Source organism: Salvelinus namaycush, chromosome 36, assembly GCF_016432855.1.
Source record: "Salvelinus namaycush isolate Seneca chromosome 36, SaNama_1.0, whole genome shotgun sequence".
Classification (NCBI taxonomy): Eukaryota; Metazoa; Chordata; class Actinopteri; order Salmoniformes; family Salmonidae; genus Salvelinus; species Salvelinus namaycush.
The window spans coordinates 18,090,176-18,113,066 of record NC_052342.1 but is presented as its reverse complement, the minus strand read 5'-3'; the positions used below and the strand labels follow the sequence as shown (position 1 = coordinate 18,113,066).

Below are 22,891 nucleotides of genomic sequence, written 5' to 3'. Positions count from 1 at the left end.
TTTAACCTTATTTAACTAGGAAAGTCAGTTGAGAACAAATTGCTTGGTTCTAATACAGTGACAATTATAAGATACCAAAAACAATTTAGTCCAATCAACTTAAGCTAAATATGTGGCTGTCCATGGTACTGATTTGTGTGTGTGTGTGCATTCGTGCAAGTAGAAAAAAACATGTTGTCTCACCCTACTTGTAGAGAAACACCCTCCTCTTTCATGTTGCCTAAACGGTGTATGACTGTCATACAGTACAGGCTTTAAGTTTTTCTTGTCCTATGCTATCTGGCTAAAATGCTTGCTCGCTAGCCTAACTTTCTTTCATGGGTAACGATGCACCAGGCCAGCTAGTTAACATTAGCCTTCTACATCTAGCTACATATTGAACTTCCATCCTCTCAGTCCAGGGGCACAACAATGTATGAATTAATGGTTGGATCATAATTGCCTTTATAATCATTGGCCAGTACAGAGAATTAAGTAAAACCACAAGTTCAAATCCCTATCTCCATCCATGGCTAATTTAGGAAAGGGACAATTTTAGCTAGCTAGCTACTGGAGAACAACAACTCAACGAGATGCAACAATTCAAGTTGTTTCTGTTGATGACATATTTCTCTGTGATTGGAGTGAAGCCAAATGCTAACTGGCTTCCCTTGACACTTTTTTTTGTTGGTGCGACAGGACCATTCACAGTTGAACTCACTCAGTTTAGCTCAGCTCTGATTGTCTAGATGCTCGCTGGCTTCCCTTGCATTCAATGCTACGGGCGGCAACAATGTTATTCTCCTTTTAACCAGACAGCATCAGATAGATGGTCTACCCATACAGAGACAGAGGGGAGCTGTTTCTCTGTCCAGACAGCATCAGAAAGATGGTCTACCCATACAGAGACAGAGGGGCGCTGTTTCCCTGTCCAGACAGCATCAGATAGATGGTCTACCCATACAGAGACAGAGGGGAGCTGTTTCTCTGTCCAGACAGCATCAGATAGATGGTCTACCCATACAGAGACAGAGGGGAGCTGTTTCTCTGTCCAGACAGCATTAGAAAGATGGTCTACCCATACAGAGACAGAGGGGAGCTGTTTCTCTGTCCAGACAGCATCAGAAAGATGGTCTACCCATACAGAGACAGAGGGGAGCTGTTTCCCTGTCCAGACAGCATCAGAAAGATGGCCTACAGAGAGAGAGAGGGGAGCTGTTTCCCTGTCCAGACAGCATCAGAAAGATGGCCTACAGAGAGAGAGAGGGGAGCTGTTTCCCTGTCCAGACAGCATCAGAAAGATGGCCTACAGAGAGAGAGAGGGGAGCTGTTTCCCTGTCCAGACAGCATCAGAAAGATGGCCTACAGAGAGAGAGAGGGGAGCTGTTTCCCTGTCCAGACAGCATCAGAAAGATGGTCTACCCATACAGAGACAGGGAGGAGCTGTTTCCCTGTCCAGACAGCATCAGATAGATGGTCTACCCATACAGAGACAGAGGGGAGCTGTTTCTCTGTCCAGACAGCATCAGATAGATGGTCTACCCATACAGAGACAGAGGGGCGCTGTTTCTCTGTCCAGACAGCATCAGAAAGATGGTCTACCCATACAGAGACAGAGGGGAGCTGTTTCCCTGTCCAGACAGCATCAGATAGATGGTCTACCCATACAGAGACAGAGGGGAGCTGTTTCCCTGTCCAGACAGCATCAGAAAGATGGCCTACACAGAGAGAGAGGGGAGCTGTTTCCCTGTCCAGACAGCATCAGAAAGATGGCCTACAGAGAGAGAGAGGGGAGCTGTTTCCCTGTCCAGACAGCATCAGAAAGATGGCCTACAGAGAGAGAGAGGGGAGCTGTTTCCCTGTCCAGACAGCATCAGAAAGATGGTCTACCCATACAGAGACAGGGGGGAGCTGTTTCCCTGTCCAGACAGCATCAGATAGATGGTCTACCCATACAGAGACAGAGGGGCGCTGTTTCCCTGTCCAGACAGCATCAGATAGATGGTCTACCCATACAGAGACAGAGGGGAGCTGTTTCTCTGTCCAGACAGCATCAGATAGATGGTCTACCCATACAGAGACAGAGGGGAGCTGTTTCCCTGTCCAGACAGCATCAGATAGATGGTCTACCCATACAGAGACAGAGGGGAGCTGTTTCTCTGTCCAGACAGCATCAGATAGATGGTCTACCCATACAGAGACAGAGGGGAGCTGTTTCTCTGTCCAGACAGCATCAGAAAGATGGTCTACCCATACAGAGACAGGGGGGAGCTGTTTCCCTGTCCAGACAGCATCAGAAAGATGGTCTACCCATACAGAGACAGAGGGGAGCTGTTTCCCTGTCCAGACAGCATCAGAAAGATGGTCTACCCATACAGAGACAGAGGGGAGCTGTTTCCCTGTCCAGACAGCATCAGAAAGATGGTCTACCCATACAGAGACAGAGGGGAGCTGTTTCCCTGTCCAGACAGCATCAGAAAGATGGTCTACCCATACAGAGACAGAGGGGAGCTGTTTCCCTGTCCAGACAGCATCAGAAAGATGGTCTACCCATACAGAGACAGAGGGGAGCTGTTTCCCTGTCCAGACAGCATCAGAAAGATGGTCTACCCATACAGAGACAGAGGGGAGCTGTTTCCCTGTCCAGACAGCATCAGATAGATGGTCTACCCATACAGAGACAGAGGGGAGCTGTTTCCCTGTCCAGACAGCATCAGATAGATGGTCTACCCATACAGAGACAGAGGGGAGCTGTTTCCCTGTCCAGACAGCATCAGAAAGATGGTCTACCCATACAGAGACAGAGGGGAGCTGTTTCTCTGTCCAGACAGCATCAGAAAGATGGTCTACCCATACAGAGACAGAGGGGAGCTGTTTCTCTGTCCAGACAGCATCAGATAGATGGTCTACCCATACAGAGACAGAGGGGCGCTGTTTCCTTGTCCAGACAGCATCAGATAGATGGTCTACCCATACAGAGACAGGGGGGAGCTGTTTCCCTGTCCAGACAGCATTAGAAAGATGGTCTACCCATACAGAGACAGAGGGGAGCTGTTTCTCTGTCCAGACAGCATCAGAAAGATGGTCTACCCATACAGAGACAGAAGGGAGCTGTTTCTCTGTCCATACAGCATCAGAAAGATGGTCTACCCATACAGAGACAGAGGGGAGCTGTTTCCCTGTCCAGACAGCATCAGAAAGATGGCCTACAGAGAGAGAGAGGGGAGCTGTTTCCCTGTCCAGACAGCATCAGAAAGATGGCCTACAGAGAGAGAGAGGGGAGCTGTTTCCCTGTCCAGACAGCATCAGAAAGATGGCCTACAGAGAGAGAGAGGGGAGCTGTTTCCCTGTCCAGACAGCATCAGATAGATGGCCTACAGAGACAGAGGGGCGCTGTTTCCCTGTCCAGACAGCATCAGATAGATGGTCTACCCATACAGAGACAGAGGGGAGCTGTTTCTCTGTCCAGACAGCATCAGAAAGATGGTCTACCCATACAGAGACAGAGGGGAGCTGTTTCCCTGTCCAGACAGCATCAGATAGATGGTCTACCCATACAGAGACAGAGGGGAGCTGTTTCTCTGTCCAGACAGCATCAGAAAGATGGTCTACCCATACAGAGACAGAGGGGAGCTGTTTCCCTGTCCAGACAGCATCAGAAAGATGGTCTACCCATACAGAGACAGAGGGGAGCTGTTTCTCTGTCCATACAGCATCAGAAAGATGGTCTACCCATACAGAGACAGAGAGGAGCTGTTTCCCTGTCCAGACAGCATCAGAAAGATGGCCTACACAGAGAGAGAGGGGAGCTGTTTCCCTGTCCAGACAGCATCAGAAAGATGGCCTACAGAGAGAGAGAGGGGAGCTGTTTCCCTATCCAGACAGCATCAGAAAGATGGCCTACAGAGAGAGAGAGGGGAGCTGTTTCCCTGTCCAGGCAGCATCAGAAAGATGGCCTACAGAGACAGAGGGGCGCTGTTTCCCTGTCCAGACAGCATCAGAAAGATGGCCTACAGAGATAGACAGAGGGGAGCTGTTTCTCTGTCCAGACAGCATCAGAAAGATGGTCTACCCATACAGAGACAGAGGGGAGCTGTTTCTCTGTCCAGACAGCATCAGAAAGATGGTCTACCCATACAGAGACAGGGGGGAGCTGTTTCCCTGTCCAGACAGCATCAGATAGATGGTCTACCCATACAGAGACAGAGGGGCGTGGTTTCCTTGTCCAGACAGCATCAGATAGATGGTCTACCCATACAGAGACAGAGGGGAGATGTTTCTCTGTCCAGACAGCATCAGATAGATGGTCTACCCATACAGAGACAGAGGGGCGCTGTTTCTCTGTCCAGACAGCATCAGATAGATGGTCTACCCATACAGAGACAGAGGGGAGCTGTTTCTCTGTCCAGACAGCATCAGATAGATGGTCTACCCATACAGAGACAGAGGGGAGCTGTTTCTCTGTCCAGACAGCATCAGAAAGATGGTCTACCCATACAGAGACAGAGGGGAGCTGTTTCTCTGTCCAGACAGCATCAGAAAGATGGTCTACCCATACAGAGACAGGGGGGAGCTGTTTCCCTGTCCAGACAGCATCAGATAGATGGTCTACCCATACAGAGACAGAGGGGCGTGGTTTCCTTGTCCAGACAGCATCAGATAGATGGTCTACCCATACAGAGACAGAGGGGAGATGTTTCTCTGTCCAGACAGCATCAGATAGATGGTCTACCCATACAGAGACAGAGGGGCGCTGTTTCTCTGTCCAGACAGCATCAGATAGATGGTCTACCCATACAGAGACAGAGGGGAGCTGTTTCTCTGTCCAGACAGCATCAGATAGATGGTCTACCCATACAGAGACAGAGGGGCGCTGTTTCCTTGTCCAGACAGCATCAGATAGATGGTCTACCCATACAGAGACAGGGGGGAGCTGTTTCCCTGTCCAGACAGCATTAGAAAGATGGTCTACCCATACAGAGACAGAGGGGAGCTGTTTCTCTGTCCAGACAGCATCAGAAAGATGGTCTACCCATACAGAGACAGAAGGGAGCTGTTTCTCTGTCCATACAGCATCAGAAAGATGGTCTACCCATACAGAGACAGAGGGGAGCTGTTTCCCTGTCCAGACAGCATCAGAAAGATGGCCTACAGAGAGAGAGAGGGGAGCTGTTTCCCTGTCCAGACAGCATCAGAAAGATGGCCTACAGAGAGAGAGAGGGGAGCTGTTTCCCTGTCCAGACAGCATCAGAAAGATGGCCTACAGAGAGAGAGAGGGGAGCTGTTTCCCTGTCCAGACAGCATCAGATAGATGGCCTACAGAGACAGAGGGGCGCTGTTTCCCTGTCCAGACAGCATCAGATAGATGGTCTACCCATACAGAGACAGAGGGGAGCTGTTTCTCTGTCCAGACAGCATCAGAAAGATGGTCTACCCATACAGAGACAGAGGGGAGCTGTTTCCCTGTCCAGACAGCATCAGATAGATGGTCTACCCATACAGAGACAGAGGGGAGCTGTTTCTCTGTCCAGACAGCATCAGAAAGATGGTCTACCCATACAGAGACAGAGGGGAGCTGTTTCCCTGTCCAGACAGCATCAGAAAGATGGTCTACCCATACAGAGACAGAGGGGAGCTGTTTCTCTGTCCATACAGCATCAGAAAGATGGTCTACCCATACAGAGACAGAGGGGAGCTGTTTCCCTGTCCAGACAGCATCAGAAAGATGGCCTACACAGAGAGAGAGGGGAGCTGTTTCCCTGTCCAGACAGCATCAGAAAGATGGCCTACAGAGAGAGAGAGAGGAGCTGTTTCCCTGTCCAGACAGCATCAGAAAGATGGCCTACAGAGAGAGAGAGGGGAGCTGTTTCCCTGTCCAGACAGCATCAGAAAGATGGCCTACAGAGAGAGAGAGGGGAGCTGTTTCCCTGTCCAGACAGCATCAGAAAGATGGTCTACCCATACAGAGACAGGGGGGAGCTGTTTCCCTGTCCAGACAGCATCAGATAGATGGTCTACCCATACAGAGACAGAGGGGCGCTGTTTCCCTGTCCAGACAGCATCAGATAGATGGTCTACCCATACAGAGACAGAGGGGAGCTGTTTCCCTGTCCAGACAGCATCAGATAGATGGTCTACCCATACAGAGACAGAGGGGAGCTGTTTCCCTGTCCAGACAGCATCAGATAGATGGTCTACCCATACAGAGACAGAGGGGAGCTGTTTCTCTGTCCAGACAGCATCAGATAGATGGTCTACCCATACAGAGACAGAGGGGAGCTGTTTCTCTGTCCAGACAGCATCAGAAAGATGGTCTACCCATACAGAGACAGGGGGGAGCTGTTTCCCTGTCCAGACAGCATCAGAAAGATGGTCTACCCATACAGAGACAGAGGGGAGCTGTTTCCCTGTCCAGACAGCATCAGAAAGATGGTCTACCCATACAGAGACAGAGGGGAGCTGTTTCCCTGTCCAGACAGCATCAGAAAGATGGTCTACCCATACAGAGACAGAGGGGAGCTGTTTCCCTGTCCAGACAGCATCAGAAAGATGGTCTACCCATACAGAGACAGAGGGGAGCTGTTTCCCTGTCCAGACAGCATCAGAAAGATGGTCTACCCATACAGAGACAGAGGGGAGCTGTTTCCCTGTCCAGACAGCATCAGAAAGATGGTCTACCCATACAGAGACAGAGGGGAGCTGTTTCCCTGTCCAGACAGCATCAGATAGATGGTCTACCCATACAGAGACAGATGGGAGCTGTTTCCCTGTCCAGACAGCATCAGATAGATGGTCTACCCATACAGAGACAGAGGGGAGCTGTTTCCCTGTCCAGACAGCATCAGAAAGATGGTCTACCCATACAGAGACAGAGGGGAGCTGTTTCTCTGTCCAGACAGCATCAGAAAGATGGTCTACCCATACAGAGACAGAGGGGAGCTGTTTCTCTGTCCAGACAGCATCAGATAGATGGTCTACCCATACAGAGACAGAGGGGCGCTGTTTCCTTGTCCAGACAGCATCAGATAGATGGTCTACCCATACAGAGACAGGGGGGGAGCTGTTTCCCTGTCCAGACAGCATTAGAAAGATGGTCTACCCATACAGAGACAGAGGGGAGCTGTTTCTCTGTCCAGACAGCATCAGAAAGATGGTCTACCCATACAGAGACAGAAGGGAGCTGTTTCTCTGTCCATACAGCATCAGAAAGATGGTCTACCCATACAGAGACAGAGGGGAGCTGTTTCCCTGTCCAGACAGCATCAGAAAGATGGCCTACAGAGAGAGAGAGGGGAGCTGTTTCCCTGTCCAGACAGCATCAGAAAGATGGCCTACAGAGAGAGAGAGGGGAGCTGTTTCCCTGTCCAGACAGCATCAGAAAGATGGCCTACAGAGAGAGAGAGGGGAGCTGTTTCCCTGTCCAGACAGCATCAGATAGATGGCCTACAGAGACAGAGGGGCGCTGTTTCCCTGTCCAGACAGCATCAGATAGATGGTCTACCCATACAGAGACAGATGGGAGCTGTTTCTCTGTCCAGACAGCATCAGAAAGATGGTCTACCCATACAGAGACAGAGGGGAGCTGTTTCCCTGTCCAGACAGCATCAGATAGATGGTCTACCCATACAGAGACAGAGGGGAGCTGTTTCTCTGTCCAGACAGCATCAGAAAGATGGTCTACCCATACAGAGACAGAGGGGAGCTGTTTCCCTGTCCAGACAGCATCAGAAAGATGGTCTACCCATACAGAGACAGAGGGGAGCTGTTTCTCTGTCCATACAGCATCAGAAAGATGGTCTACCCATACAGAGACAGAGGGGAGCTGTTTCCCTGTCCAGACAGCATCAGAAAGATGGCGTACAGAGAGAGAGAGGGGAGCTGTTTCCCTGTCCAGACAGCATCAGAAAGATGGCCTACAGAGAGAGAGAGGGGAGCTGTTTCCCTATCCAGACAGCATCAGAAAGATGGCCTACAGAGAGAGAGAGGGGAGCTGTTTCCCTGTCCAGGCAGCATCAGAAAGATGGCCTACAGAGACAGAGGGGCGCTGTTTCCCTGTCCAGACAGCATCAGAAAGATGGCCTACAGAGATAGACAGAGGGGAGCTGTTTCTCTGTCCAGACAGCATCAGAAAGATGGTCTACCCATACAGAGACAGGGGGGAGCTGTTTCCCTGTCCAGACAGCATCAGATAGATGGTCTACCCATACAGAGACAGAGGGGCGTGGTTTCCTTGTCCAGACAGCATCAGATAGATGGTCTACCCATACAGAGACAGAGGGGAGATGTTTCTCTGTCCAGACAGCATCAGATAGATGGTCTACCCATACAGAGACAGAGGGGCGCTGTTTCTCTGTCCAGACAGCATCAGATAGATGGTCTACCCATACAGAGACAGAGGGGAGCTGTTTCTCTGTCCAGACAGCATCAGATAGATGGTCTACCCATACAGAGACAGAGGGGAGCTGTTTCTCTGTCCAGACAGCATCAGAAAGATGGTCTACCCATACAGAGACAGAGGGGAGATGTTTCTCTGTCCAGACAGCATCAGATAGATGGTCTACCCATACAGAGACAGAGGGGCGCTGTTTCTCTGTCCAGACAGCATCAGATAGATGGTCTACCCATACAGAGACAGAGGGGAGCTGTTTCTCTGTCCAGACAGCATCAGATAGATGGTCTACCCATACAGAGACAGAGGGGAGCTGTTTCTCTGTCCAGACAGCATCAGAAAGATGGTCTACCCATACAGAGACAGAGGGGAGCTGTTTCTCTGTCCAGACAGCATCAGAAAGATGGTCTACCCATACAGAGACAGGGGGGAGCTGTTTCCCTGTCCAGACAGCATCAGATAGATGGTCTACCCATACAGAGACAGAGGGGCGTGGTTTCCTTGTCCAGACAGCATCAGATAGATGGTCTACCCATACAGAGACAGAGGGGAGATGTTTCTCTGTCCAGACAGCATCAGATAGATGGTCTACCCATACAGAGACAGAGGGGCGCTGTTTCTCTGTCCAGACAGCATCAGATAGATGGTCTACCCATACAGAGACAGAGGGGAGCTGTTTCTCTGTCCAGACAGCATCAGATAGATGGTCTACCCATACAGAGACAGAGGGGCGCTGTTTCCTTGTCCAGACAGCATCAGATAGATGGTCTACCCATACAGAGACAGGGGGGAGCTGTTTCCCTGTCCAGACAGCATTAGAAAGATGGTCTACCCATACAGAGACAGAGGGGAGCTGTTTCTCTGTCCAGACAGCATCAGAAAGATGGTCTACCCATACAGAGACAGAAGGGAGCTGTTTCTCTGTCCATACAGCATCAGAAAGATGGTCTACCCATACAGAGACAGAGGGGAGCTGTTTCCCTGTCCAGACAGCATCAGAAAGATGGCCTACAGAGAGAGAGAGGGGAGCTGTTTCCCTGTCCAGACAGCATCAGAAAGATGGCCTACAGAGAGAGAGAGGGGAGCTGTTTCCCTGTCCAGACAGCATCAGAAAGATGGCCTACAGAGAGAGAGAGGGGAGCTGTTTCCCTGTCCAGACAGCATCAGATAGATGGCCTACAGAGACAGAGGGGCGCTGTTTCCCTGTCCAGACAGCATCAGATAGATGGTCTACCCATACAGAGACAGAGGGGAGCTGTTTCTCTGTCCAGACAGCATCAGAAAGATGGTCTACCCATACAGAGACAGAGGGGAGCTGTTTCCCTGTCCAGACAGCATCAGATAGATGGTCTACCCATACAGAGACAGAGGGGAGCTGTTTCTCTGTCCAGACAGCATCAGAAAGATGGTCTACCCATACAGAGACAGAGGGGAGCTGTTTCCCTGTCCAGACAGCATCAGAAAGATGGTCTACCCATACAGAGACAGAGGGGAGCTGTTTCTCTGTCCATACAGCATCAGAAAGATGGTCTACCCATACAGAGACAGAGGGGAGCTGTTTCCCTGTCCAGACAGCATCAGAAAGATGGCCTACACAGAGAGAGAGGGGAGCTGTTTCCCTGTCCAGACAGCATCAGAAAGATGGCCTACAGAGAGAGAGAGGGGAGCTGTTTCCCTGTCCAGACAGCATCAGAAAGATGGCCTACAGAGAGAGAGAGGGGAGCTGTTTCCCTGTCCAGACAGCATCAGAAAGATGGCCTACAGAGAGAGAGAGGGGAGCTGTTTCCCTGTCCAGACAGCATCAGAAAGATGGTCTACCCATACAGAGACAGGGGGGAGCTGTTTCCCTGTCCAGACAGCATCAGATAGATGGTCTACCCATACAGAGACAGAGGGGCGCTGTTTCCCTGTCCAGACAGCATCAGATAGATGGTCTACCCATACAGAGACAGAGGGGAGCTGTTTCCCTGTCCAGACAGCATCAGATAGATGGTCTACCCATACAGAGACAGAGGGGAGCTGTTTCCCTGTCCAGACAGCATCAGATAGATGGTCTACCCATACAGAGACAGAGGGGAGCTGTTTCTCTGTCCAGACAGCATCAGATAGATGGTCTACCCATACAGAGACAGAGGGGAGCTGTTTCTCTGTCCAGACAGCATCAGAAAGATGGTCTACCCATACAGAGACAGGGGGGAGCTGTTTCCCTGTCCAGACAGCATCAGAAAGATGGTCTACCCATACAGAGACAGAGGGGAGCTGTTTCCCTGTCCAGACAGCATCAGAAAGATGGTCTACCCATACAGAGACAGAGGGGAGCTGTTTCCCTGTCCAGACAGCATCAGAAAGATGGTCTACCCATACAGAGACAGAGGGGAGCTGTTTCCCTGTCCAGACAGCATCAGAAAGATGGTCTACCCATACAGAGACAGAGGGGAGCTGTTTCCCTGTCCAGACAGCATCAGAAAGATGGTCTACCCATACAGAGACAGAGGGGAGCTGTTTCCCTGTCCAGACAGCATCAGAAAGATGGTCTACCCATACAGAGACAGAGGGGAGCTGTTTCCCTGTCCAGACAGCATCAGATAGATGGTCTACCCATACAGAGACAGATGGGAGCTGTTTCCCTGTCCAGACAGCATCAGATAGATGGTCTACCCATACAGAGACAGAGGGGAGCTGTTTCCCTGTCCAGACAGCATCAGAAAGATGGTCTACCCATACAGAGACAGAGGGGAGCTGTTTCTCTGTCCAGACAGCATCAGAAAGATGGTCTACCCATACAGAGACAGAGGGGAGCTGTTTCTCTGTCCAGACAGCATCAGATAGATGGTCTACCCATACAGAGACAGAGGGGCGCTGTTTCCTTGTCCAGACAGCATCAGATAGATGGTCTACCCATACAGAGACAGGGGGGGAGCTGTTTCCCTGTCCAGACAGCATTAGAAAGATGGTCTACCCATACAGAGACAGAGGGGAGCTGTTTCTCTGTCCAGACAGCATCAGAAAGATGGTCTACCCATACAGAGACAGAAGGGAGCTGTTTCTCTGTCCATACAGCATCAGAAAGATGGTCTACCCATACAGAGACAGAGGGGAGCTGTTTCCCTGTCCAGACAGCATCAGAAAGATGGCCTACAGAGAGAGAGAGGGGAGCTGTTTCCCTGTCCAGACAGCATCAGAAAGATGGCCTACAGAGAGAGAGAGGGGAGCTGTTTCCCTGTCCAGACAGCATCAGAAAGATGGCCTACAGAGAGAGAGAGGGGAGCTGTTTCCCTGTCCAGACAGCATCAGATAGATGGCCTACAGAGACAGAGGGGCGCTGTTTCCCTGTCCAGACAGCATCAGATAGATGGTCTACCCATACAGAGACAGAGGGGAGCTGTTTCTCTGTCCAGACAGCATCAGAAAGATGGTCTACCCATACAGAGACAGAGGGGAGCTGTTTCCCTGTCCAGACAGCATCAGATAGATGGTCTACCCATACAGAGACAGAGGGGAGCTGTTTCTCTGTCCAGACAGCATCAGAAAGATGGTCTACCCATACAGAGACAGAGGGGAGCTGTTTCCCTGTCCAGACAGCATCAGAAAGATGGTCTACCCATACAGAGACAGAGGGGAGCTGTTTCTCTGTCCATACAGCATCAGAAAGATGGTCTACCCATACAGAGACAGAGGGGAGCTGTTTCCCTGTCCAGACAGCATCAGAAAGATGGCGTACAGAGAGAGAGAGGGGAGCTGTTTCCCTGTCCAGACAGCATCAGAAAGATGGCCTACAGAGAGAGAGAGGGGAGCTGTTTCCCTATCCAGACAGCATCAGAAAGATGGCCTACAGAGAGAGAGAGGGGAGCTGTTTCCCTGTCCAGGCAGCATCAGAAAGATGGCCTACAGAGACAGAGGGGCGCTGTTTCCCTGTCCAGACAGCATCAGAAAGATGGCCTACAGAGATAGACAGAGGGGAGCTGTTTCTCTGTCCAGACAGCATCAGAAAGATGGTCTACCCATACAGAGACAGGGGGGAGCTGTTTCCCTGTCCAGACAGCATCAGATAGATGGTCTACCCATACAGAGACAGAGGGGCGTGGTTTCCTTGTCCAGACAGCATCAGATAGATGGTCTACCCATACAGAGACAGAGGGGAGATGTTTCTCTGTCCAGACAGCATCAGATAGATGGTCTACCCATACAGAGACAGAGGGGCGCTGTTTCTCTGTCCAGACAGCATCAGATAGATGGTCTACCCATACAGAGACAGAGGGGAGCTGTTTCTCTGTCCAGACAGCATCAGATAGATGGTCTACCCATACAGAGACAGAGGGGAGCTGTTTCTCTGTCCAGACAGCATCAGAAAGATGGTCTACCCATACAGAGACAGAGGGGAGCTGTTTCTCTGTCCAGACAGCATCAGAAAGATGGTCTACCCATACAGAGACAGGGGGGAGCTGTTTCCCTGTCCAGACAGCATCAGATAGATGGTCTACCCATACAGAGACAGAGGGGCGTGGTTTCCTTGTCCAGACAGCATCAGATAGATGGTCTACCCATACAAAGACAGAGGGGAGATGTTTCTCTGTCCAGACAGCATCAGATAGATGGTCTACCCATACAGAGACAGAGGGGCGCTGTTTCTCTGTCCAGACAGCATCAGATAGATGGTCTACCCATACAGAGACAGAGGGGAGCTGTTTCTCTGTCCAGACAGCAGCAGATAGATGGTATACCCATACAGAGACAGAGGGGAGCTGTTTCTCTGTCCAGACAGCATCAGATAGATGGTCTACCCATACAGAGACAGAGGGGCGTGGTTTCCTTGTCCAGACAGCATCAGATAGATGGTCTACCCATACAGAGACAGAGGGGAGCTGTTTCCCTGTCCAGACAGCATCAGAAAGATGGTCTACCCATAAGGAGACAGAGGGGAGCTGTTACCCTGTCCAGACAGCATCAGATAGATGGTCTACCCATACAGAGACAGGGGGGAGCTGTTTCTCTGTCCAGACAGCATCAGATAGATGGTCTACCCATACAGAGACAGAGGGGCGTGGTTTCCTTGTCCAGACAGCATCAGATAGATAGTCTACCCATACAGAGACAGAGGGGCGCTGTTTCTCTGTCCAGACAGCATCAGATAGATGGTCTACCCATACAGAGACAGAGGGGCGCTGTTTTCCTGTCCAGACAGCATCAGATAGATGGTCTACCCATACAGAGACAGAGGGGAGCTGTTTCCCTGTCCAGACAGCATCAGATAGATGGTCTACCCATACAGAGACAGAGGGGAGCTGTTTCCCTGTCCAGACAGCATCAGGTAGATGGTCTACCCATACAGAGACAGAGGGGAGCTGTTTCCCTGTCCAGACAGCATCAGATAGATGGTCTACCCATACAGAGACAGAGGGGAGCTGTTTCCCTGTCCAGACAGCATCAGAAAGATGGTCTACCCATACAGAGACAGAGGGGCGCTGTTTCCCTGTCCAGACAGCATCAGATAGATGGTCTACCCATACAGAGACAGGGGGGAGCTGTTTCTCTGTCCAGACAGCATCAGAAAGATGGTCTACCCATACAGAGACAGAGGGGAGCTGTTTCCCTGTCCAGACAGCATCAGATAGATGGTCTACCCATACAGAGACAGAGGGGAGCTGTTTCTCTGTCCAGACAGCATCAGAAAGATGGTCTACCCATACAGAGACAGAGGGGAGCTGTTTCCCTGTCCAGACAGCATCAGAAAGATGGCCTACAGAAAGAGAGAGGGGAGCTGTTTCCCTGTCCAGACAGCATCAGAAAGATGGCCTACAGAGACAGAGGGGCGCTGTTTCCCTGTCCAGACAGCATCAGAAAGATGGCCTACAGAGACAGAGGGGCGCTGTTTCCCTGTCCAGACAGCATCAGATAGATGGCCTACAGAGAGAGACAGAGGGGAGCTGTTTCTCTGTCCAGACAGCATCAGATAGATGGTCTACCCATACAGAGACAGAGGGGAGCTGTTTCCCTGTCCAGACAGCATCAGAAAGATGGCCTACAGAGAGAGACAGAGGGGAGCTGTTTCTCTGTCCAGACAGCATCAGATAGATGGTCTACCCATACAGAGACAGAGGGGAGCTGTTTCTCTGTCCAGACAGCATCAGAAAGATGGTCTACCCATACAGAGACAGAGGGGAGCTGTTTCCCTGTCCAGACAGCATCAGAAAGATGGTCTACCCATACAGAGACAGAGGGGAGCTGTTTCCCTGTCCAGACAGCATCAGAAAGATGGTCTACCCATACAGAGACAGGGGGGAGCTGTTTCCCTGTCCAGACAGCATCAGAAAGATGGCCTACAGAGAGAGACAGAGGGGAGCTGTTTCTCTGTCCAGACAGCATCAGAAAGATGGTCTACCCATACAGAGACAGGGGGGAGCTGTTTCCCTGTCCAGACAGCATCAGAAAGATGGCCTACAGAGAGAGACAGAGGGGAGCTGTTTCTCTGTCCAGACAGCATCAGAAAGATGGTCTACAGAGAGAGAGAGGGGCCAGTGAGATACATTCAGCCTCTTGCGAATTGAAGAAAAATTATGAAACACAGAGAGACGAAAGATACATTATTTTATGTTTTTGGGGGAAGCCTGGCTTCTCTTGGCATCCATGAATACACACCACTGGTCACAAGCTTGAGGTATCATTGCATGCTAGGAATAAAGGACCAAATACTACACTTTTGACTACTTTAATACACATAAGTGAATTTGTACCAATACTTTTGGTCCCCTAAAATGGGGGAACTATGTGCAAAAAGTGCTGTAATTTATAAACGGTTCACCCGATATGGATGAAAATACCCTCACATTAAAGGGGGAGACCTAGTCAGTTGTCCAACTGAATGTATTCAGCTGAAATATGTCTTCCGCATTTAACCCCTCTGAATCAGAGAGGTAGAGGGGGCTGCCATAATCGACATCCACTTCTTCGGCGCCTGGGGAACAGTGGGTTAACTACCTTGCTCAGGGGCAGAACGACAGATTTTTACCTTGTTAGTTCTGTGATTCGATCCATCAACCTTTCGGTTACTGGCCCAGTGCTCTAACCACTACGCTACCTGCCGCCCCTACACTCTAACCACTACGCTACCTGCCGCCCCTACACTCTAACCACTACGCTACCTGCCGCCCCTACACTCTAACCACTACGCTACCTGCCGCCCCTACACTCTAACCACTACGCTACCTGCCGCCCCTACACTCTAACCACTAGGCTACCTGCCGCCCCTACACTCTAACCACTAGTCTACCTGCCGCCCCTACACTCTAACCACTAGGCTACCTGCTGCCCCTACACTCTAACCACTACGCTACCTGCCGCCCCTACACTCTAACCACTAGGCTACCTGCCGCCCCTACACTCTAACCACTAGGCTACCTGCTGCCCCTACACTCTAACCACTAGGCTACCTGCTGCCCCTACACTCTAACCACTACCTGCCGCCCCTACACTCTAACCACTAGGCTACCTGCTGCCCCTACACTCTAACCACTACCTGCCGCCCCTACACTCTAACCACTAGGCTACCTGCTGCCCCTACACTCTAACCACTAGGCTACCTGCCGCCCCTACACTCTAACCACTAGGCTACCTGCTGCCCCTACACTCTAACCACTAGGCTACCTGCCACCTCTACACTCTAACCACTAGGCTACCTGCCGCCAAAGCTGACAGTCAGCGCTTTAACCGAATAGTCATTATATAATTTCAAATCCAAAGTGCTGCAGTACAGAGACAAAACAACAAACTTTGTCACTGTCACAATATTTTTGGAGCTCAATGTATATTGACCCCCAACCCCTCCCCTTTATCTCTCATTCTTGTTCTCTCTCTTTCATCCTCTCTTTCTCCCCCTCTCTTTCTCTCCCTCTCTCTCAGCTCTACTACCATGGAGAACCTATCAGTGTGAATGTCCATGCGACCAACAACTCCACCAAAACAGTCAAGAGGTTGAAAATCTCAGGTAAGACACACACATGTCCTCAGACCAGGGGGTATGGTATCCTCAGACCAGGGGGTATGGTATCCTCAGACCAGGGGGTATGGTATCCTCAGACCAGGGGGTATGGTATCATCAGACCAGGGGGTATGGTATCATCAGACCAGGGGGTATGGTATCCTCAGACCAGGGGGTATGGTATCCTCAGACCAGGGGGTATGGTATCCTCAGACCAGGGGGTATGGTATCATCAGACCAGGGGGTATGGTATCCTCAGACCAGGGGGTATGGTATCATCAGACCAGGGGGTATGGTATCCTCAGACCAGGGGGTATGGTATCCTCAGACCAGGGGGTATGGTATCCTCAGACCAGGGGGTATGGTATCATCAGACCAGGGGGTATGGTATCATCAGACCAGGGGGTATGGTATCCTCAGACCAGGGGGTATGGTATCATCAGACCAGGGGGTATGGTATCCTCAGACCAGGGGGTATGGTATCCTCAGACCAGGGGGTATGGTATCATCAGACCAGGGGGTATGGTATCCTCAGACCAGGGGGTATGGTATCCTCAGACCAGGGGGTATGGTATCATCAGACCAGGGGGTATGGTATCCTCAGACCAGGGGGTATGGTATCCTCAGACCAGGGGGTATGGTATCCTCAGACCAGGGGGTATGGTATCATCAGACCAGGGGGTATGGTATCATCAGACCAGGGGGTATGGTATCCTCAGACCAGGGGGTATGGTATCCTCAGACCAGGGGGTATGGTATCCTCAGACCAGGGGGTATGGTATCATCAGACCAGGGGGTATGGTATCATCAGACCAGGGGGTATGGTATCCTCAGACCAGGGGGTATGGTATCATCAGACCAGGGGGTATGGTATCATCAGACCAGGGGGTATGGTATCCTCAGACCAGGGGGTATGGTATCCTCAGACCAGGGGGTATGGTATCATCAGACCAGGGGGTATGGTATCCTCAAACCAGGGGGTATGGCGTTATTGGAAACTCACGCTGTTCTGCGGGCAGGCCTGACGGTTTTGGAGTACAGCAGAAGGGACTTTATGCAGCAGGTTAGGAGAATTAACGTAGCAGGATAGGAGAATTAACGTAGCAGGATAGGAGAATCAACGTAGCAGGTTAGGAGAATCAACTTAGCAGTTTAGGAGAAGGGTTAGGGTTAGCTAAAATGCTAAAATTGTCCCAGACTAGGGCTGTTACGGTGACCGTATTACTGCCACACCGGCATTCACGAGTCATGACCGCAGTCAAATTCCACGTGACCGGTAAATCACGGTATCTAGGCTTCTCCAAAACTGCCCTCTGCTGGCCATTAGTTATCTACCAAATTTGCTAACGGCCAGTTACTAACTAATGGCCTGGTAATAACAGCTAATTACTAATGGCCTGGTAATAACAGCTAATTACTAATGGCCCGGTAATAACAGCTAATTACTAATGGCCCGGTAATAACAGCTAATTACTAATGGCCCAGTAATAACAGCTAATTACTAATGGCCCGGTAATAACGGACAGTTACTAATGGCCTGGTAATAACAGCTAATTACTAATGGACTGGTAATAACAGCTAATTACTAATGGCCTGGTAATAACAGCTAATTACTAATGGCCCGGTAATAACAGCTAATTACTAATGGACTGGTAATAACAGCTAATTACTAATGGCCCGGTAAATAGCACTCTATTGTCCATCTAATCCACACGTGTCAAACTCATTCGACGGAGGGCAAAGTGTCTGCGGGTGCTCCTCCCTTGTGCTTGATTGATGAATTAAGGTCACTAATTAGTAAGGAACTCCCCACACCTGGTCGTCTAGATCTTAATTGAAAGGAAAAACAAAAACCCATAACCCACAGACACTAGGCCCACACTAGGCCCACACTAGGCTCTCACTAGGCCCTCAATAAGCCCTGACTAGGTCCACACTAGGCCCACTCTAGGCCCTCACTAGGCCCTCAATAAGCCTTGACTAGGTCCACACTAGGCCCTCACTAGGTCCACACTAGGCCCTCACTAGGCCCACACTAGGCCCACACTAGGCCCTCACTAGGCCCTCACTAGGCCCACACTAGGCCCACACTAGGCCCACACTTGGCCCACACTAGGTCCACACTAGGCCCTCACTAGGCCCACACTAGGTCCACACTAGGCCCACACTAGGGCCTCACTAGGCCCACACTAGGTCCACACTAGGCTCTCACTAGGCCCTCACTAGGCCCTCACTAGGCCCTCAGTAGGTCCACACTAGGCCCTCACTAGGACCACACTAGGCCCTCACTAGGCCCTCAGTAGGTCCACACTAGGCCCTCACTAGGACCACACTAGGTCCACACTAGGCCCTCACTAGGTCCACACTAGGCCCTCACTAGGCCCACACTAGGCCCACACTAGGCCCTCCATGGAATCTGCTTGACACCCATAATCACTCTGGCATCAAAGCAATGGAAAATGAAATCAAACGCTTCATGAGAGCCCTGGCATTCAGAGTTTGAGCGGAATGGGATCACCTGTTGCTCAGTGAGATCCAGCTCCTCATAGCTGGTTGATGCATGGAATGAAATAAGTGTTCCTACAAGCCCATGTTGCGCAACATTTCTATAAACTATGCAATTGCGTGAGAAAACAGAGTTTTCAGCTTTCTATAGGCTAACTATATATATATATTTATCAACTTTCTATAGGCTAACTATATATATATTTATCAACTTTCCTAATATTGAACACATTGCTTTGCGCATTCATTTTTTTGTGGACTTTTTCAAAATACAAAAGGCACTCGCACATCTGAGCAAACTTTTTTGCAGGTGCATAGCAACAGTTGAACAAGATGAAGGAAAAAGGAAACCGCACACTGCTCTTGATAGTATCACTGATCTTTAATAAGCTTACGTATCGGCCTCGCGGCCTTCGTCAGAGCTTTTGTGAATTGTTTTAAATTAGCACCCTTATGTAGACCTAGCCCCACCCACATCCGTTCCACGCATCGAAAGTGGTTGGAGGCGAAGGAAAAGTGTTACCAAATATAACAATATGCATTTCATAATTATTCGAATAAAGTGTGTAAATAAGACGTATTCAACACGTCTGTAAAACCACAATGAGGACATAGCAAGTTTCCATTAATCATTGGGTACATCGTACGAAAAACATCAGAGTAATCTTAAATAGGGACATAATTCATGTTCAAATTCACAACATAACATACATAGGCATTAGGAAATAATGTCTGGAGGGTGAAAATCCAAAAACATTCTCTTTTACTCAGAGTGTTATTAACATCACCTCCCTGTCTGATATCTTAACTTTCTCTATGCCATTAAAATCATTAAAATGTACTGCGACTGGATAATCCCTGTCGTTTCTCCTGATTGAACTTTTATGTTCACTAATTCTCTGTTTGAGAGAGCGGGAGGTTTTACCGACATAGCAGAGCCCACATGGACATTTAATAATGTAAATAACATGGGTGGTGGAACACGTAATAATGTCATTTATTTGGAACCGTTTTCCTGTGTGTGGGTGGCAGAAATATTCACACTTCATCATATTGTTGCACTGTGCGCATCCTCTGCATTTATAGCTACCATTAGGTAGAGGGCGTAAAAGAGCCTGGCTGAATTTCTTTTGTGGCTGGCAGTTGGCATTTATCGCGTAAATTGCGACCTCTCCTATACACAATAAGTGGTGCATATTTAAATTCAGCCGGCAAAACTGGGTCCGATGATAAAATATGCCAGTGTTTCTTGACCGCATCTCCCACTTTTCGCGAATTCAAAGTGTATGTGGTTGTGAACATTACGGAGGGTTCTTTGGCTTTAGCGGGTCTTTTTTGTAGCAGTTCATCTCGTGTTTTTTCCAATGCCAAATTATGAGATCTACTTTCGTATCGAATGGTTTATCTGTACATGTAGGTACAAAAGAGAGGCCCTTAGATAAGACTGACACTTGTGGACTTTTTAAAACCCTAGTGTCATGTATCTTGTAGCCTAGCCCATAGGCCTACAGTTGAAGTCGGAAGTTTACATGCAATTAAAGTCATGAAAACTCGTTTTTCAACCACTCCACAAATTTCTTGTTAACAAACTATAGTTTTGGCAAGTCGGCTAGGACATCTACTTTGTGCATGACACAAGTAATTTTTCCAACAATTGTTTACAGACAGATTATTTCACTTATATCTCTGTATCACAATTCCAGAGGGTCAGAGGTTTACATACACTAAGTTGACTGTGCCTTTAAACAGCTTGGAAAATTCCAGAAAATTATGTCATGGCTTTAGAAGCTTCTGATAGGCTAATTGACATAATTTGAGTCAATTGGAGGTGTATCTGTGGGTGTATTTCAAGGCCTACCTTCAAACAACTCAGTGCCTCTTTACTTGACATCATGGGAAAATCAAAAGAAATCAGCCAAGACCTCAGAAAAACAATTGTAGACCTCCACAAGTCTGGTTCATCCTTGGGAGCAATTTTCAAACGCCTGAAGGTACCACGTTCATCTGTACAAACAATAGTACGCAAGTATAAACACCATGGGACCACGCAGCTGTCATACCGCTCAGGAAGGAGACGCGTTCTGTCTCCTAGAGATGAACGTACTTTGGTGCGAAGAGTGCAAATCAATCCCAGAACAACAGCAAAGGACCTTGTGAAGATGCTGGAGGAAACAGGTACGAAAGTATTTATATCCACAGTAAAACGAGTCCTATATCAACATTTCTATATCAACCTATATCAACATTACCTCTGAGGAAGTACAGTTCCCGCTCAGCCCAGTTCCCGCTCAGCCCAGTCAAAACTGTTCGCTGCTCTGGCACCCCAATGGTGGAACAAACTCCCTCACGACGCCAGGTCAGCGGAGTCAATCACCACCTTCCGGAGACACCTGAAACCCCACCTCTTTAAGGAATACCTAGGATAGGATAAAGTAATCCTTCTAAACCCCCCCTTAAAAGATTTAGATGCACTATTGTAAAGTGGCTGTTCCACTGGATATCATAAGGTGAAAGCACCAATTTGTAAGTCGCTCTGGATAAGAGCGTCTGCTAAATGACTTAAATGTAAATGTAACATAACCTGAAAGGCCGCTCAGCAAGGAAGAAGCCACTGCTCCAAAACCGCCATAAAAAAGCCAGACTACGGTTTGCAACTGCACATGGGGACAAAGATCGTACTTTTTGGAGAAATGTCCTCTGGTCTGATGAAACAAAAATAGAACCGTTTGGCCATAATGACCATCGTTATGTTTGGAGGAAAAAGTGGGAGGCTTGCAAGCCGAAGACCACCATCCCAACCGTGAAGCACGGAGGTGGCAGCATCATGTTGTGGGGGTGCTTTGCTGCAGGAGGGACTGGTGCACTTCACAAAATAGATGGCATCATGAGGGAGGAAAATGATGTGTATATATTGAAGCAACATCTCAAGACATCAGTCAGGAAGTTAAAGCTTGGTCGCAAATGGGTCTTCCAAATGGACAATGACCCCAAGCATACTTCCAAAGTTGTGGCAAAATGGCTTAAGGACAACAAAGTCAAGGTATTGGAGCCCTGACCTCAATCCTATAGAAAATGTGTGGCCAGCACTGAAAAAGCTTGTGCGAGCAAGGAAGCCTGCAAACCTGACTCAGTTACACCAGCTCTGTCAGGAGGAATGGGCCAAAATTCACCCAACTTATTGTGGGAAGCTTTTGGAACGCTACCCGAAACGTTTGACACAAGTTAAACAATTTAAAGGCAATGCTACCAAATACTAATTGAGTGTATGTAAACTTCTGACCCACTGGGAATGTGATGAAAGAAATAAAAGCTGAAATAAATTATTCTCTCTACTATTATTCTGACATTTCACATTCTTAAAATAAAGTGGTGATCCTAACTGACCTAAGACAGGGCATTTTTACTAGGATTAAATGTCAGGAATTGTGAAAAACTGAGTTTAAATGTATTTGGCTAAGGTGTATGTGAACTTCCGACTTCAACTGTATTTCATTCTGATTTCAATGTTGGTCTAATATGGCTACCTCTTGCCCGAATAAGCTACAATAGCCAACTGAAGGTCATTATGTCATTATGCATGCATTACGACCTACAGAGGCTAGTGAAACAAGACCCCTGGAATAGGGTTGGAGAGCCCATAGCCTACAGAGCCTAGTGAAACAAGACCCCTGGAACAGGGTTGGAGAGCCCATAGCCTACAGATGCTAGTGAAACAAGATCCATGGAACAGGGTTGGAGAGCCCATAGCCTACAGAGGCTAGTGAAACATGATCCATGGAACAGGGTTGGAGAGCCCATAGCCTACAGAGCCTAGTGAAACAAGATCCCTGGAACAAGGTTGGAGAGCCCATAGCCTACAGAGCCTAGTGAAACAAGATCCCTGGAACAAGGTTGGAGAGCCCATAGCCTACAGAGCCTAGTGAAACAAGATCCCTGGAACAAGGTTGGAGAGCCCATAGCCTACAGAACCTAGTGAAACATGTTCTTATAAGCCAAGTGCTCAATTCTTAAAATGAACCACATTAATCTGCTTTACAACCGGT

General features: G+C 49.2%; 1 protein-coding gene across 1 annotated transcript in view; it reads left to right on the top strand.

Annotated features, from left to right (window-relative positions):
• The window catches only part of LOC120030609 (arrestin red cell-like), a 97,476-nt gene that overhangs the window by 56,009 nt on the left and 18,576 nt on the right, over positions 1-22,891 (top strand). The window contains exon 9 of the mRNA XM_038976034.1: positions 16,265-16,349. Within this exon, the coding sequence (XP_038831962.1) occupies positions 16,265-16,349 (85 nt within the window). The remainder of the gene's footprint in view (positions 1-16,264; positions 16,350-22,891) is intronic.